General features: G+C 34.9%; 2 protein-coding genes across 2 annotated transcripts; one reads left to right on the top strand and one right to left on the bottom strand.

Annotated features, from left to right (window-relative positions):
• Positions 1-2,115: 2,115 nt before the first annotated feature.
• LOC125252319 (long neurotoxin 1-like) lies at positions 2,116-3,252 on the bottom strand (the record flags this gene model as incomplete). The annotated part of the gene is made up of 4 exons (XM_048165502.1): positions 2,116-2,350; positions 2,667-2,792; positions 2,969-3,088; positions 3,162-3,252. Coding segments are annotated over 4 exons (405 nt in total), but the record flags the coding sequence as incomplete, so codon positions are not given.
• Positions 3,253-6,046: 2,794 nt separating this feature from the next.
• Positions 6,047-13,553, top strand: pdcl (phosducin-like). Its single transcript, XM_048166575.1, has 5 exons — positions 6,047-6,183; positions 8,435-8,618; positions 8,769-8,950; positions 9,623-9,901; positions 12,781-13,553. Exons 2-5 carry the CDS (start codon positions 8,444-8,446, stop codon positions 13,063-13,065), a joined length of 921 nt encoding a protein of 306 aa, XP_048022532.1. The 5' UTR covers positions 6,047-6,183; positions 8,435-8,443; the 3' UTR covers positions 13,066-13,553.
• The last annotated feature ends 675 nt before the right edge of the window (positions 13,554-14,228 follow it).

The raw sequence follows: 14,228 nt of genomic DNA, 5'->3' as shown, positions 1-14,228 counted from the left end.
ATGTGCATGTTCATTTTTAGAACAGTCTGTCTATACATTAATGCAAGAGAGTCTGTGTTATGTGTGGATAATGCAGGAAAGATGCACGTTTTTGTGTGTCTCTTCTCTGCTCTCAATGCGGCAGCCACATTCTTTGGTGCAATAAAACTTGTAACTAAGAACTTCTCGGGGATGGAAGCCAGATCCCAGAGTGAGCTTAAAACTATTGGTTAACTAACAAATAATTGTGTCTGATTTGTCTCAGTCATTACACAGAACACATATTTCCGTTACATTTGACGTGTGTGTACATTTGTGTGTGTGTGTGGTTGTGTGAGTGTCACTGAGTAAGAAAATAAATATATGAATCTTGTAATTAGTTAACCCAAAAACACAATTTCATGATTTGTAGATACACGCGGGGCTTGACATTAACACCCGCCAAATGCTGGTAGATTTCAGCTGAAAGTGCGCACGATCAGATCTCCTTTCCTTGCGCTTGTAGTCAAATACACGCGCACACACATTTGTCAAATGTGGCTTAAAGGTGCCATCGAACGTTTTTTTACAAGATGTGATATAAGTCTAAGGTGTCCCCTGAATGTGTCTGTGAAGTTGCAACTCAAAATACCCCATAGATTTTTTTTAATTAATTTTTTTAACTGCCTATTTTGAGGCATAATTAGAAATGCGCCGATTCATGCTGCGGCCCCTTTAAATGGCGCGCTCTCCGCCCCCTCCCGAGCTCTCGACTGCCTTAAACAGTGCATAAACAAAGTTCACACAGCTAATATAACCCTAAAAATGGATCTTTACAAGATGTTCGTCATGCATCCTGCATGCATACATCGGATCATGTGAGTATAGTATTTATTTGGATGTTTACATTTGATTCTGAATGAGTTTGATAGTGCTCCGTGGCTAAAGCTAACATTACACACTGTTGAAGAGATTTATAAAGAATGAAGTTGTGTTTATGCATTATACAGACTGCAAGTGTTTAATAATGAAAATAGCGACGGCTCTTGTCTCCGTGAATACAGTAATAAACGATGGTAACTTTAACCACATTTAACAGTACATTAGCAACATGCTAACGAAACATTTAGAAAGACAATTTACAAATATCACTAAAAATATCATGTAATCATGGATCATGTCAGTTATTATCGCTCCATCTGCCATTTTTCGCTATTGTTCTTGCTTGCTTACCTAGTTTGATGATTCAGCTGTGCACAGATCCAGACGTTAATACTGGCTGCCCTTGTCTAATGCCTTGAACATGAGCTGTCTTTTAAACAAATGAGATTTACATAAGAAGGAGGAAACAATGGTGTTTGAGACTCACTGTATGTCATTTCCATGTACTGAACTCTTGTTATTCAACTATGCCGAAGTAAATTCAATTTTCAATTCGATGGCACCTTTAAGTGTACGTAAACAGGTTGGTAAAAACCGGTAAAAACTGGATATGTGTTCATGCATTCAGCAGCCCAATTAAATACCTGTCTGTCATTAATGTTAATCAAATGACAAAAGATGTTAAATGTTAAATAAGCCTACTGTATCTGAAAAAAAAGGCTATTTAATTTACTATTGTATTTGTAATTTGCTAATTTGCTTCTTTGTTCTTTTTATATAGCCTAACAAAAATAACATACACAATTATAAAATGTATCATATTATGGTCATATTACCCACCCCTTGCCCACCCGTACATACCAGCTGATATACCATGTAAGCCTAGTCTTGATTTGGGTGGTCAATCGGCATTTGAAAGTTTGAAAGGGTTTTAAATCTAGCTCATCAAGTAAAATGACTCAAAATCAAGTAATTTTAGCATGTCAAAGTCAACTTTAATCATATAAAATGTAATTTCCCAACAGCAAAATTGTGGGCAGTGAAAATGCTGAGTGGTAACTTTGTAAAACCACTAGCCACAGTGGCTGGTGAGCAAAAAAGTTAATGTCAAGCCCTGGATACACAAGTTTCCAAATGAAAAACACATCTCACATACTCTTACTCATCTTAAAATATCTGTTTTTCTGTGTATAAAAGAAATGTTTATGTTTTGATTGTTTTATGAATAATTATTTGGCTATAAAGACAATCTGCTTATAATGATGATGCAGTATATTTGTTTCGTATTTGTTTATTAAAATGTATATTTCTGAGTTCCTCAAATCATGATACAAAGAACAGCAGAGCAACAAAACTTTTATTCAGTGAACTATAGTAATGCATCAGAATGTGTCTCATATTCACTGATCTTCACTGTAGAATCTGAAGTCTTGAATCTGGACTCACTGAAACAGGAAGTAGAAGAGCAGAGGAGAGAAGAGCAGGAGGAAGCTTCCCTTAAACACTCCATCTAATCAAGATGATAAAGAAAACTGGTATTATACTAATAATAATAATACAAATAATAATAGTGAATTAATTAGTTGAATAAATGTCACAATTTTCTAAAACAATAAAAAAAAAACCTCAGAAAACATTTGACTAATTCAAAAACTCATTTTCAAGCTGTTCTGCTTTACACTATTCTTGACTACTCTTGAAATTTGATATTGTGCTCCTTATGAACAATGACTTTGAATTATTATAATAGTGGTTATGGGAAAAGGCAACTGATAGATGAATACATGTAAATGTAAATTAGCAAATGGTCAAATAAAGAACAATACCTGCTGCATTGCAGAGATCAGTGTCACAGCAGCGGACAGTCACTGTCCCTCCAGTTGGCAGCTGATGGGTCCCTGGATCACATATCTCTGAACACCCTTTAGTTATGGCGGAAACCTTAGTGGAACCTGTAAAAAGGACAAACTTCCTATATAATAGGCTAAAGAAGCAATTCCAGAAATCATGTTCCTCTTGCAATAGACAAATAATTGCAATTATGTGATGAGATTAACATATATTTCTACTTCATATTATCACTTTCAGTAAACTACGACAGTAAATTTCCACATCACACTGAACTTACCAACTGATTGTTCCACTGTACTGGTTAGACATTTAGAAGATCCAACTGGACATGTTTCCTCTTTTGCTTCACAGGAAGCCGTCAAAGCAGATGAACAAGAGTAACACTTGAGAGAATATCCTTAAAGACAGAGAGAGACATTCAGTGATCTCAGTGTACCAAATAATACATTCAATACTTGCTGTTTTTGTACCTCCAGTGAAAAAAAGAAAAGAAGAACGACAGAGACTCGCAGATCCATCATGTGTCAGGAAGAGAATGAAATCACAATGTTTCTGTTCCTTTTATGTCTGTTCAGAAAGGGGTGGGTTCAACAAGGAAACTTTGTGAAGTCCTACACACACTTGACACACTCAAACACTCATGATAAATGTTTTCCCTTCCGAAATACCTTATGATCAGCTTTAAGTAGGGTAATGAAAGTGAATGATGCATAGGACTGGATAAGGAGAATACATGTCGAAATTGTTCATTTATGTTTTTATGTGTTTTTTAGCAAAAAGAAACACTTGTTATTGTTTAGAGCTGTTATGGTTGAGATCTTGAATAGTTGTGTTAGATTTTGTGGTTACCATTATTCTGAAGAGTGCAGCGTCTGGTCAGGGCGTGAGAGGCTTCATGATGGTTTATACTAAATTAAAGTCAAACTAATGGGGTGAATGGTATTACATTTCCATGATAAGTTATATTTAGTATAGTAGCAGTTCATTTTATTTGAAATAGATAAGATTCAATTTTCAGGGCCATAACTCAGTTTTTTTATTTATTTATTCATTTATTTATTTTTACAAAATGTTACATTTCCACTGTTTTCATTTTTGTGTGAACTATCCCTTTAATAAATGGCTTTGTCAGCAGATGATTAGTGATATTCACTTCACATGTGATTGGTCATAATATTTTGGCTTATCAGTGTATATTATAGGTTAAAATAAACAATTAAGATGTCTTTGTGATCTGTAACTGTGAACAGGAAAATCCTGACATTGAATGCAAATATTGTATAAAAAAACTAAACATATCTTTATTTTTAATGATCATATTTGATCACATTTTTTCATAAATTATAACATTTTGTGTTACTGCAGTACTCTTGCAGTCTTTCAAAGCACACAAGAAACAAGGTGATATTTTATTTCATAAAACATCCAGTATACTTTTCAGTTTATCACATCAGAACACCAAGGATAGTACAGATCAAATACAAGCTCTATATTCAGTACATAAGAAAGAGACTGGGCACAAATGGCCTGCATGGCAGAGTTCCAAGATGAAAACCGCTGCTGAGCAAAAAAGAACATAAAGGCTCATCTCAGTTTTGCCAGAAAACATCTTGATGATCCCCAAGACTTTGGGAAAATACTCTGTGGACTGACGAGACAAAAGTTGAACTTTTAGGAAGGTGTGTGTCCCATTACGTCTGGCATAAAAGTAACACAGCATTTCAGAAAAAAACATCATACCAACAGTAAAATATGGTGGTGGTAGTGTGATGTTATGGGGCTGTTTTGCTGCCTCAGGACCTGGAAGACTTGCTGTGATAAATGGAACTATGAATTCTGCTGTCTACCAAAAATCCTGAAGGACAATGTCCGGCCATCTGTTCGTGACCTCAAGCTGAAGCAAACTTGGGTTCTGCAGCAGGACAATGATCCAAAACACACCAGCAAGTCCACCACTGAATGGCTGAAGAAAAACAAAATGAAGACTTTGGAGTGGCTTAGTCAAAGTCTACCTCAATCCTATTGAGATGCTGTGGCATGACCTTAAAAAGGTGCTTCATGCTCGAAAACCCTCCAATGTGGCTGAATTACAACAGTTCTGCAAAGATGAGTGGGCCAAAATTCCTCCACAGCGCTGTAACAGAATCATTGCAAGTTATCACAAACGCTTGATTGCAGTTGTTTCTGCTAAGGGTGACCCAACCAGTAATTAAGTTTAGGGGGCAAGCACCTTTTCACACAGGACCATGTAGGTTTGGATTTTGTTTTCCCTTCATAATAAAAACCTTAATTTAAAAACTGCATGTTGTGTTTACTTGTGTTATCTTTGATTCATATTTAAATTTGTTTGATGATCTGAAACATTAAAGTGTGACAAACATGCATAAAAATAGAAAATCAGGAAGGGGTCAAGCACTTTTTCACACCACTGTATTTCAGAGAACAGATTGTAAACTCTTCTTGTTACTAAATAAAAGACAGCTCAGGATAAGACCAGTGTGTGAGAGTGCAAATGTGGTTTTTGCAAATTTGTGTGTGTGTGCGTGTGTGTGTGTGTGTGTGTGTGTGTGTGTGTGTGTGTGTGTGTGTGTGTGTGTGTGGTGAGTGACTGAAATTAGTGTTGTGTGAGTGTCACTTATTAGGACAAACATGATGCTTTTTGTGAGTCACTTCTGCATATGTAAATGTGAACCGTTTTTATTTATGGCCCATATTGTTATACAGATTAAAAACAAGCATATACCTATATTTGTGCATTTAATGCATGCATTCATAGGAGCTCTTCATATTAATGGATTGGATTGTGGGTTAGGGTTAGGATGCACATTCTGAGAAATACACAGTGGTCTTCTGAAATAAAAAAGTCCCCTATGTGGTTTTGGATTTTCTTTTAATCCATTGTAGGTTTCCGTGTATTGGGTAGTGCTCATGGTTAGGTTGTGGGCTGGTTGTTTAGATGAAGGTGAACACTACATCAGCCATAATAAAAATTAACACACAATGCCGGTGACAAATCTCTTGCAGGGTCTTGCATGAAATTTATTTAAGTTACATTTAACACATTCTATGCTAGCTGTTTATTTGAATTGAAATAGATCAAATTAATTGGTTCCAACTCAGTGATGCTGAAATTACTCTGAAAATTTTTTTCAGCAATCAACTTAAAAATTGATATTTATGAAATTATTAAGTTCCTCTAACAACTCAAAGAAGATTATAAAAAAAATACTCAAATACAATAATGCTTAAACTGTTGCGTTAATCTGTTGTTGATGAAGAGAGAGAGCAGCTGGTGGATGTTGAAAACAAAAGGTTAAAAAAGCATATTTGGAACGCCTTCTGTCAATCGCTTGAAGCTCTCATTGGCCTATACTCATGTCAGTCATCTCTTCTGCGCTGTGATTGGTCAGTACGCGTGCTTGCGCTGTAGAGCCAGTGTAGAATCTGAAGTGGCTTTTCAGCGATTAGCTACGATAAAGAAACCAGATTTCGGTAAGATTCAATCGGGTTACCTGATTATAAATGCTTTAATAATCATAAAACACATCTTATTTCTAATACATATACTTTATTTTATCATTAATGCCGTGTTGTGTTGCGGTAACCGACTAGCTAGTATACTAGCATGTTAACATAACATGCTAACAAACATTCATCGAAAATCTCATTTTTATTTAATTTTTGGTCGATTTTTATTGGCAAATTAGACGCCCTGTAAGTGAATAGTATTGAATATTAATGTAGATAGTTTGATGTTTCTCACAAACATTATCTGATGTTTATATACAGGTAGCAGATCATGTTTGACAGATTAGCTAATATCTGTTTACTTTTTTTAGACGGGATATATTTATACATATTTCGTACGAAATATAGTTTATAATTGTATACATTCATATTGAAGGTATTATATGTTTAAAATATGTTTTAAAAGCTTAGTCATTCGTCCTAGATGTGAGCTCCAGAGGGGATGAGGGCTAATTGGATTTCTTACCACAGTCTAACTCATTTTCCTCATGAGGATATTTTGAACTAGATTTGCATTTTTTGAAGGAATAACCAACACTTGATGGGCAGCAAAAGGATAGTGTTAGTGTACGATTTGTGTAATTATTTATTGTTTAAATGACTTAGAAAATATAAAGAAATACAGAAGCATGAGAGAAGGGAACCCAGACTTTAAACATGCCAATATTAAAGGGTTAGTTCACCCAAAAATGAAAATTCTGTCATTTATTACTCACCCTCATGCCGTTCTACACCCGTAAGACCTTCATTCATCTTCGTAACACAAATTAAGATATTTTTGTTGAAATCCGATGGCTCCGTGAGGATTTCATAGCCAGCAATGACATTTCCTCTCTCAAATTCCATAAAGGTACTAAAAACATATTTAAATCAGTTCATGTGAGTACAGTGGTTCAATATTAATATTATAAAGCCACAAGAATATTTTTGGTGTGCCAAAAAAACAAAATAACGACTTATATACTCAAAACACTGCTTCAGGAAGTATTTATGTATTTTTAGAAAAAAAATTTAAAACTAAAATGCCTGAATATTATATTAGACTGATATTGTATTTATTGCATTCTATTGGAAATTTAATAAAAAAATATATTATAATACTTTTACAGAATGTATTAAGTTAATTTCTTCATATATTAATGCATTTAACATTTCAAGTAGAATTAATGCATTAACTAAAGTTTATATATATATATATATATATATATATATATATATATATATATATATATAAATCTAAAAATATAAATATAATATTTAAATATACAATATATATTTTTAAAACATAAACATGATTGTTTTATTTATAAAATAACATTAAAGGATTAGTTCACTTCAGAATTCAAATTTCCTGATAATTTACTCACCCCTATGTCATCCAAGATGTTTCTGTCTTTCTTTCTTCAGTCGAAAAGAAATTAAGGTTTTTGAGGAAAACATTCCAGGATTTTTCTCCATATAGTGGACTTCAACAGTTACTAACAAGCTGAAGGTCCAAATGTCAGTTTCAGTGCAGCTTCAAAGAGCTCTACACGATCCCAGACGAGGAATAAGGGTCTTATCTAGCGAAGCGATAATTTATTTTCTAAAAAAAATATATAAATTATATACTTTTTAAACACAAATGCTTGAAATGCGCCACACATTACGTAATCACGTTGGAAAGGTCAAGCATGACATGGGTGGAAGTACAGAGCAAGTGTTTACAAAGTGAACATGCAAAGACTAAGTCAAACGCCCTTTACAAAAAAAGGTAAAACAACAGTGTTGGACGATTTTGACCTTTCCAATGTGATTACGTAATGTGTGGCACATCACAGATGAGCATTTGTGGTTAAAAAGTATATAAATTTTATTTCTTTTAGAAAATGGCCGATTGTTTCTCTAGATAAGACTCTTATTCCTTGTCTGGGATCATGTAGAGCTCTTTGAAGCTGCACTGAAACTGACATTTGGACCTTTAGCCTGTTAGTAACTGTTGAAGTCCACTATATGGAGAAAAATCCTGGAATGTTTTCCTCAAAATCTTTAATTTCTTTTTGACTGAAGAAAGAAAGACATAAACATCATGGATGACATGGGGGTTAGTAAATTATCAGGACATTTTAATTCTGAAGTGAACTAATCCTTTAATGTTGTATTAAATTTGTAATTTTGACACTTTTCAGTGTGTAATACTAACACTCCAACTGTGTCTCTCTCACCTTTCTCTCAGTGTGTAGTCATGACGACTCTGGATGATAAGATTCTAGGAGAGAAGCTGCAGTATTACTACAGCAGCAGTGAGGATGAAGAGAGTGATCACGAGGAAGACGACAAAGCATCCAAAACCATCCGCGACCAGGAGGTGCTGGATGTGGAGCTCGACTACAATGCAGATGGCAGTTCGGTCAACACCGGTACGGTTAGACGTGAAATATGAAAACAAATGTGTACTTCTATTCCCAGCAACCTCATTTTCATTCGCTTCAAATTAAATGATGCTGCCTTGATGTTCATCAACAACACATCCCTGTAGACTGCTGACTGTGTGTGTGCTTCTCCCACAGGGCCGAAGGGTGTGATCAATGACTGGCGTAAATACAAGCAGCTGGAGAACGAGCAGCGCGTGGAGCAGCAGAAAGAGATGGAGCGGCTCATCAAGAAACTCAGCATGACCTGCAGGTCACATCTAGATGAAGAAGCCGACAAACAGAAACAGAAGGAGCTGCAGGATAAGATTGCAGGGAAAGTGAGAAACACTCTATAAAGGGAAATTTAAAGGGATAGTTCACCCAAAAATTAAATTCTCCTCATGATTATACTGGTTAGCATGGGCATCTTGGACTTATACTGACATCCAGCAGTATAGCAAAAGTTGGAGTTAAAAAAAAAAATTTTATTATTTTTTTTTTTATTGCAAAAGCAGTTTTCAGTTAAAAATGGCACTTTTAATAAAGATTTTTTTTTTTTTATATTTATGTTATTTTTAGATATGTTGTTAATATTTATTCAGTTATTATTTAAAGGTGCTCTATGTAGCTTTTTTGTGTGTTCAAAATGTATATAATGAGCAAGTACATCATGAATCTGTCTTCCAATCCATGTTTTTGTGGATAATAAGTGTTTATATTCGGGCTATTTTAGAACGGTCGGGTTTGCACCGCTGCGGAGTATCCCACTTCCTGTGTGACTCATTGTAGACATCAGAGAGAAGTGGTTTCGGCTACAATGTTCTTCTGAAAGATGCATGCAGTTTTATTAACCGCTATATATTTAATTTAGTTCCTTTTGCTTAAAGATCAGATTCATAATGCCAGTATGGACATGAATCTTGCCGTCGAGGACTTCTGGTTCTTGTGGTCTTTGCTGAGGATCTGTGCCGAATGTCAGCATCAAAATTTCATTCTTCTTCTGTCTTCAGATGAACCTCCGTGTGGATGAAGAAGAGGAGGAGGATGATGATGATGAGGCCTTCCTCCAGCAGTATCGTCTGCAGCGCATGGAGGAGATGCGGCGACAGCTGTGTGGAGGGCGGCGCTTTGAAAAGGTGATTGACATCTCGTCGGGGGAGGAGTTCCTGCGCGCTGTCGACGAGGAGGAAAAGAACACTCTGGTGCTCGTCCACATCTACGAGCCAGAGGTGCCCGCCTGCCAGGCCATGGATGGCAGCCTTCTCTGCCTGGCACTGCAGTACCCAATGGTAACAGAAACAAATTGTTTCATCTTAGGGCTTTAATTGTCTTAATGTCTTGTGATGTTTATCATAATGATAAATGTCCTGATTAGTACTATTCTCATTAGTCGTTTTAAAGTGATAGTTCACCAAAGAACAAAAATTGTCATTATTTACCATCCCTCATGTTTTTCCAAACCCATTAGACTTGTTTTTTCTGTGAAATACAAAAGGAGATTTTTAATCGAATGTCTATGCTCTTTTTCCATAAATATTAAAGTGGCTGGCAATTAGGAGTGTCTCAAATCTAGCAAAAAAAAAAGTAGATAAAATGAGTTGTCAGCAGGGTTGTTGTAGTTAACTAAAGCTAGAATCATACAAAAAAAAAACATTCATTACTTAAAGGGATAGTTCACCCAAAAATGAAAATTTTATGTTTATCTGCTTACCCCCCAGCGCATCCAAGACGTAGGTGTCTTTGTTTCTTCAGTAGAACACAAATTATGATTTTTAACTCCAACCGTTGCTGTCTGTCAGTCAAATAATGCTAGTGGATGGGAACTTCTACAATAACAGTAAATAAAACTTGCTTAGACAAGTCAAAATTAAACCCTGCAGCTCGTGACGACACATTGATGTCCTAAGACAAGAAACGATCGGTTTGTGTGAGAAACCGAACAGTATTTATATCATTTTTTACCTCTAATACACCACTGTGTCCAACGGCATTCATCGATTCGTTTGGTCTGATCGCGCTCTGACAACGGCAGTGATGTCTCGCTCTCATTGAAGTATATGCGCGAGACATTACTGCCGTTGTCAGAGCGCGATCAGACCAAACGAATCGAGTGATGAATGCCGTTGGACATAGTGGTGTATTAGAGGTAAAAAATGATATAAATACTGTTTGGTTTCTCACACAAACCGATCGTTTCTTGTCTTAGGACATCAATGTGTCGTCACGAGCTGCAGGGTTTAATTTTGACTTGTCTAAGCAAGTTTTATTTACTGTTATTGTAGAAGTTCCCATCCACTAGCATTATTTGACTGACAGACGGCAACGGTTGGAGTTAAAAATCATAATTTGTGTTCTACTGAAGAAACAAAGACACCTACATCTTGGATGCACTGGGGGTAAGCAGATAAACATCAAATTTTCATTTTTGGTTGAACTATCCCTTTAAATGTTAACTGAATTTAAAATATAGAAAAAACTCAAACTTGTTTTTATTTCATCTAGATTTCAAGGTAACATGTCTCATTGATGTTTAGTTAAACTTGATGTACTAAAATGACAAAGTAAAAATATGGTAATTATAAATATAAATTTATAAATTTTATAGAAATAACAAACACCAATAAAAATACAGAAGAGGATTAGGGCCAAGCAATAATAAAAAAAATAAAACCATCTCGAGATTAAAGTTCTTAAATTTCGAGAAAAAACTAGATAAATTACGAGAAAAAAGTTGTTAAATTACGAGAACAAATTCGTTAAATTATGAGAAAAAAGTCGAGATAAAATGTTGAGAATAAACTCATTAAATTATGAGAATAAACTCATTAAATTACGAGAAAAAAGTCGTTAAATTATGAGAACAAATTCGTAATTTAACGAATTTGTTCTCGTAATTTAACGACTTTTTTCTCATAATTTAATGACTTTATTCTCAACATTTGATCTCGACTTTTTTCTCGAAATTTAAGAACTTTAATCTCGAGATGGTTTTATTTTTTTATTATTGCTTGGCCCTAATCCTCTTCCATTTAAAAATGATAAAAACACAATAAAAAATATAACTAACTAAAATTAGTTATTTTCTTTTTAGTTGACTCTATGTACTAAAATAACTAAATCTATAACTGTAAATAACAATTAAGGCTGTATTACTGTAATAGCTAACATTATTTTGCAATACATTGTACTGTTATCACAACTGATGTCTTTTTGTGAAGTAGCATACATAATCAGATGCAGCTTTATTTTTACAGTAATACAGCATTTTCTCTATCATACAATACGTTTTTAAATGAATTGCATGCCATTTATCAACACAAGCCATCCAGCATTTAATATGATATTGTAAAATCAATCTATCTTACTGCAGTTTGTCTCAAACAAGTGTCTCACAGCAGCTGCAGAGCGAACGCACAGAGTAATGTTATAACATCATTTCAACACACTCAAATGTATCTAATATGATAAACAGAGCTGTGTTACCTCATACTCATGACCGGAAAAGCGGAAGCAGCGCCGGCGACTGTGACATAATAAAAGTCCCGCTGCTCGTGAGGCGTGTGTTACGCAATCGCTCCAGTGCCTCGTTCAGCTCCCACAACACTTGCTCCTGCTCTGCTTCATACTACAATAACGTTAATAATCACATCCATGAACATGATTTCTTCCTGAATCCTATCCCTATTCTTTTGCACCATCCATTGAGGTGGAGACCATATGTCCCAAGATTCCACTCTCAAAATTGCCGTCATCAAGCTACGCCTTTGTTTTGAATAGGCCTCTAGCGACCTCTAGCGGACAGAAATTCTGCATCCTAGACATTTTAAAAAACTAATAAAATTACTAAAATAGAATTATTAAAAAATAAAAACATCCAAAATATCAACAAAAAAGTAATAACTAAATGAATTAACTATCAGTATAAATAAATTAATAAAACTATCAAACCAATAGTATCTCAGTGATACTAAAATAACTGCTTGGCTACATTTAAATTCTTCTCAAGTCATTTGACGGCTTTGTGTGAGGAACAGACTAAATTGGAAAATATTCCCTGCTGCCAAGTCTCTCAAACCTCATTTTTATGTTATGAATGTATTCCATCAGCATCAGTGAGGTATTTGTGAGAAAAGTTGCTCATTTCTCTGTCCCTGTCTGTGACCTGCAGGTGAAGTTCTGCCGGGTCCAGGGCTCTGCGGTCGGCACCAGCGCTCTGTTCCGCAGCTCGGCTCTGCCGGCGCTGCTGCTGTACCGCGGAGGAGAGCTGGTGGGGAATCTGGTGCGCGTGTCCGATCAGCTTGGAGATGATTTCTACGCCACAGACGTCGAAGGTCTTCTGCAGGAATACGGCCTTCTTCCAGAGAAATACACACAGGCAAACACACACTCGTCTATTCGAAACGCCGCTGTCACTCACCCTAACGATTCAGACAGCGACCTGGATATAGACTAAATGTGAACATACAAATGTCTGTATACATACATGCACACAAACACATAGATCCAGAAGAATATGCACTCTTGTATACGTTCACATAGTGATTCAGGCCCAATATAGTGACCAAAAACAGCAGTTGCAGCTCAAGATACACTACTGTAAACACAGGATCTCTCTACAAACGTTACGCCTGATATGAGAGAGCCATTCACAGATCATCATTACTGGACCAAAACAGTGGATATCATTAGACGTGTGTATGTGTGTGTCATTTCAGACGCTTCCAGAATCGGGAGTGTTTCTTTATGCAAACAAAAATGCAAAACCCATTAGAGAATCCTGCATTCATGTTTCACTATTTATTATAGTTTTAGAATTATGTGTTTGTTTGTTTATTTGTGCGTTTTTGGACGTCTTAGTTTGCTTTACCCTCTGTTAGTTTTATACATTTTGTAAACATATCCATCATGACAAATGCAAAAATAAAAACAAATGGTTCTGAATTGACCTTGTCTTGTGATTACTTTCATATGTGTGCATTGTTTTTTTGTTTTTTTCCAAAAACAGATTAAACTTATTTTCTATATATGATTTCTTTCTGCCAATGTGTAATGTAAAGCTCATGTTTTCTGCTGCACAAAATCTTTTTTACTTTTTTTTTTTAATTTGTGCAATGCATATATTTAATACCAGTTATGTAAAGCTGTTTACGTAACATTAAACATTTGATGAACATCATAAGACATAAAGACAATTAATGTTATGTAAGGTTTTTCAAATATTTCAGGTTGTGTAAAACCTTTTCTGACTTGTTTTATCAATATATATATATATATATATATATACATACATACATATATATATATATATATTATTCCTGATAATGGTTGTTAAATACCATTTCAGTTTTTGAAACTGAATTAAACTAAGATTGCACAAATGATGAAGAAATGCATTTTGACTTTTGAGTCATTTTTAATCTTAAAGTATAAACATTATCTTATATTAACAATCAGTGCTTCTCAAAGAACTGGTATTTATTGGTATAAATTTACCTTCATTTAGAAGATTTCCCAGAATTTAACTCATTTACTCATATATAATATAGCAGTTTGGTTAAAGATGTTATGTCTTTATTTATTTTGATGTAATCTAGTAATCTAAAAAGATTGTTTTGA

This window comes from Megalobrama amblycephala, linkage group LG18 (assembly GCF_018812025.1).
Source record: "Megalobrama amblycephala isolate DHTTF-2021 linkage group LG18, ASM1881202v1, whole genome shotgun sequence".
Classification (NCBI taxonomy): domain Eukaryota; kingdom Metazoa; phylum Chordata; class Actinopteri; order Cypriniformes; family Xenocyprididae; genus Megalobrama; species Megalobrama amblycephala.
The sequence above is the reverse complement of the archived record's forward strand: the minus strand, read 5'-3'. Positions and strand labels throughout refer to the sequence as shown.

Bases quoted from the DNA above. Each gene is read 5' to 3' on its own strand.
- pdcl (XM_048166575.1), top strand. From the start codon at position 8,444: ATGACGACTCTGGATGATAAGATTCTAGGAGAGAAGCTGCAGTATTAC. The intron at 8,951-9,622 runs GTGAGAAACACT...TTCTGTCTTCAG, and splicing joins AGGATAAGATTGCAGGGAAA to ATGAACCTCCGTGTGGATGA. The intron at 9,902-12,780 runs GTAACAGAAACA...TGTGACCTGCAG, and splicing joins TGGCACTGCAGTACCCAATG to GTGAAGTTCTGCCGGGTCCA.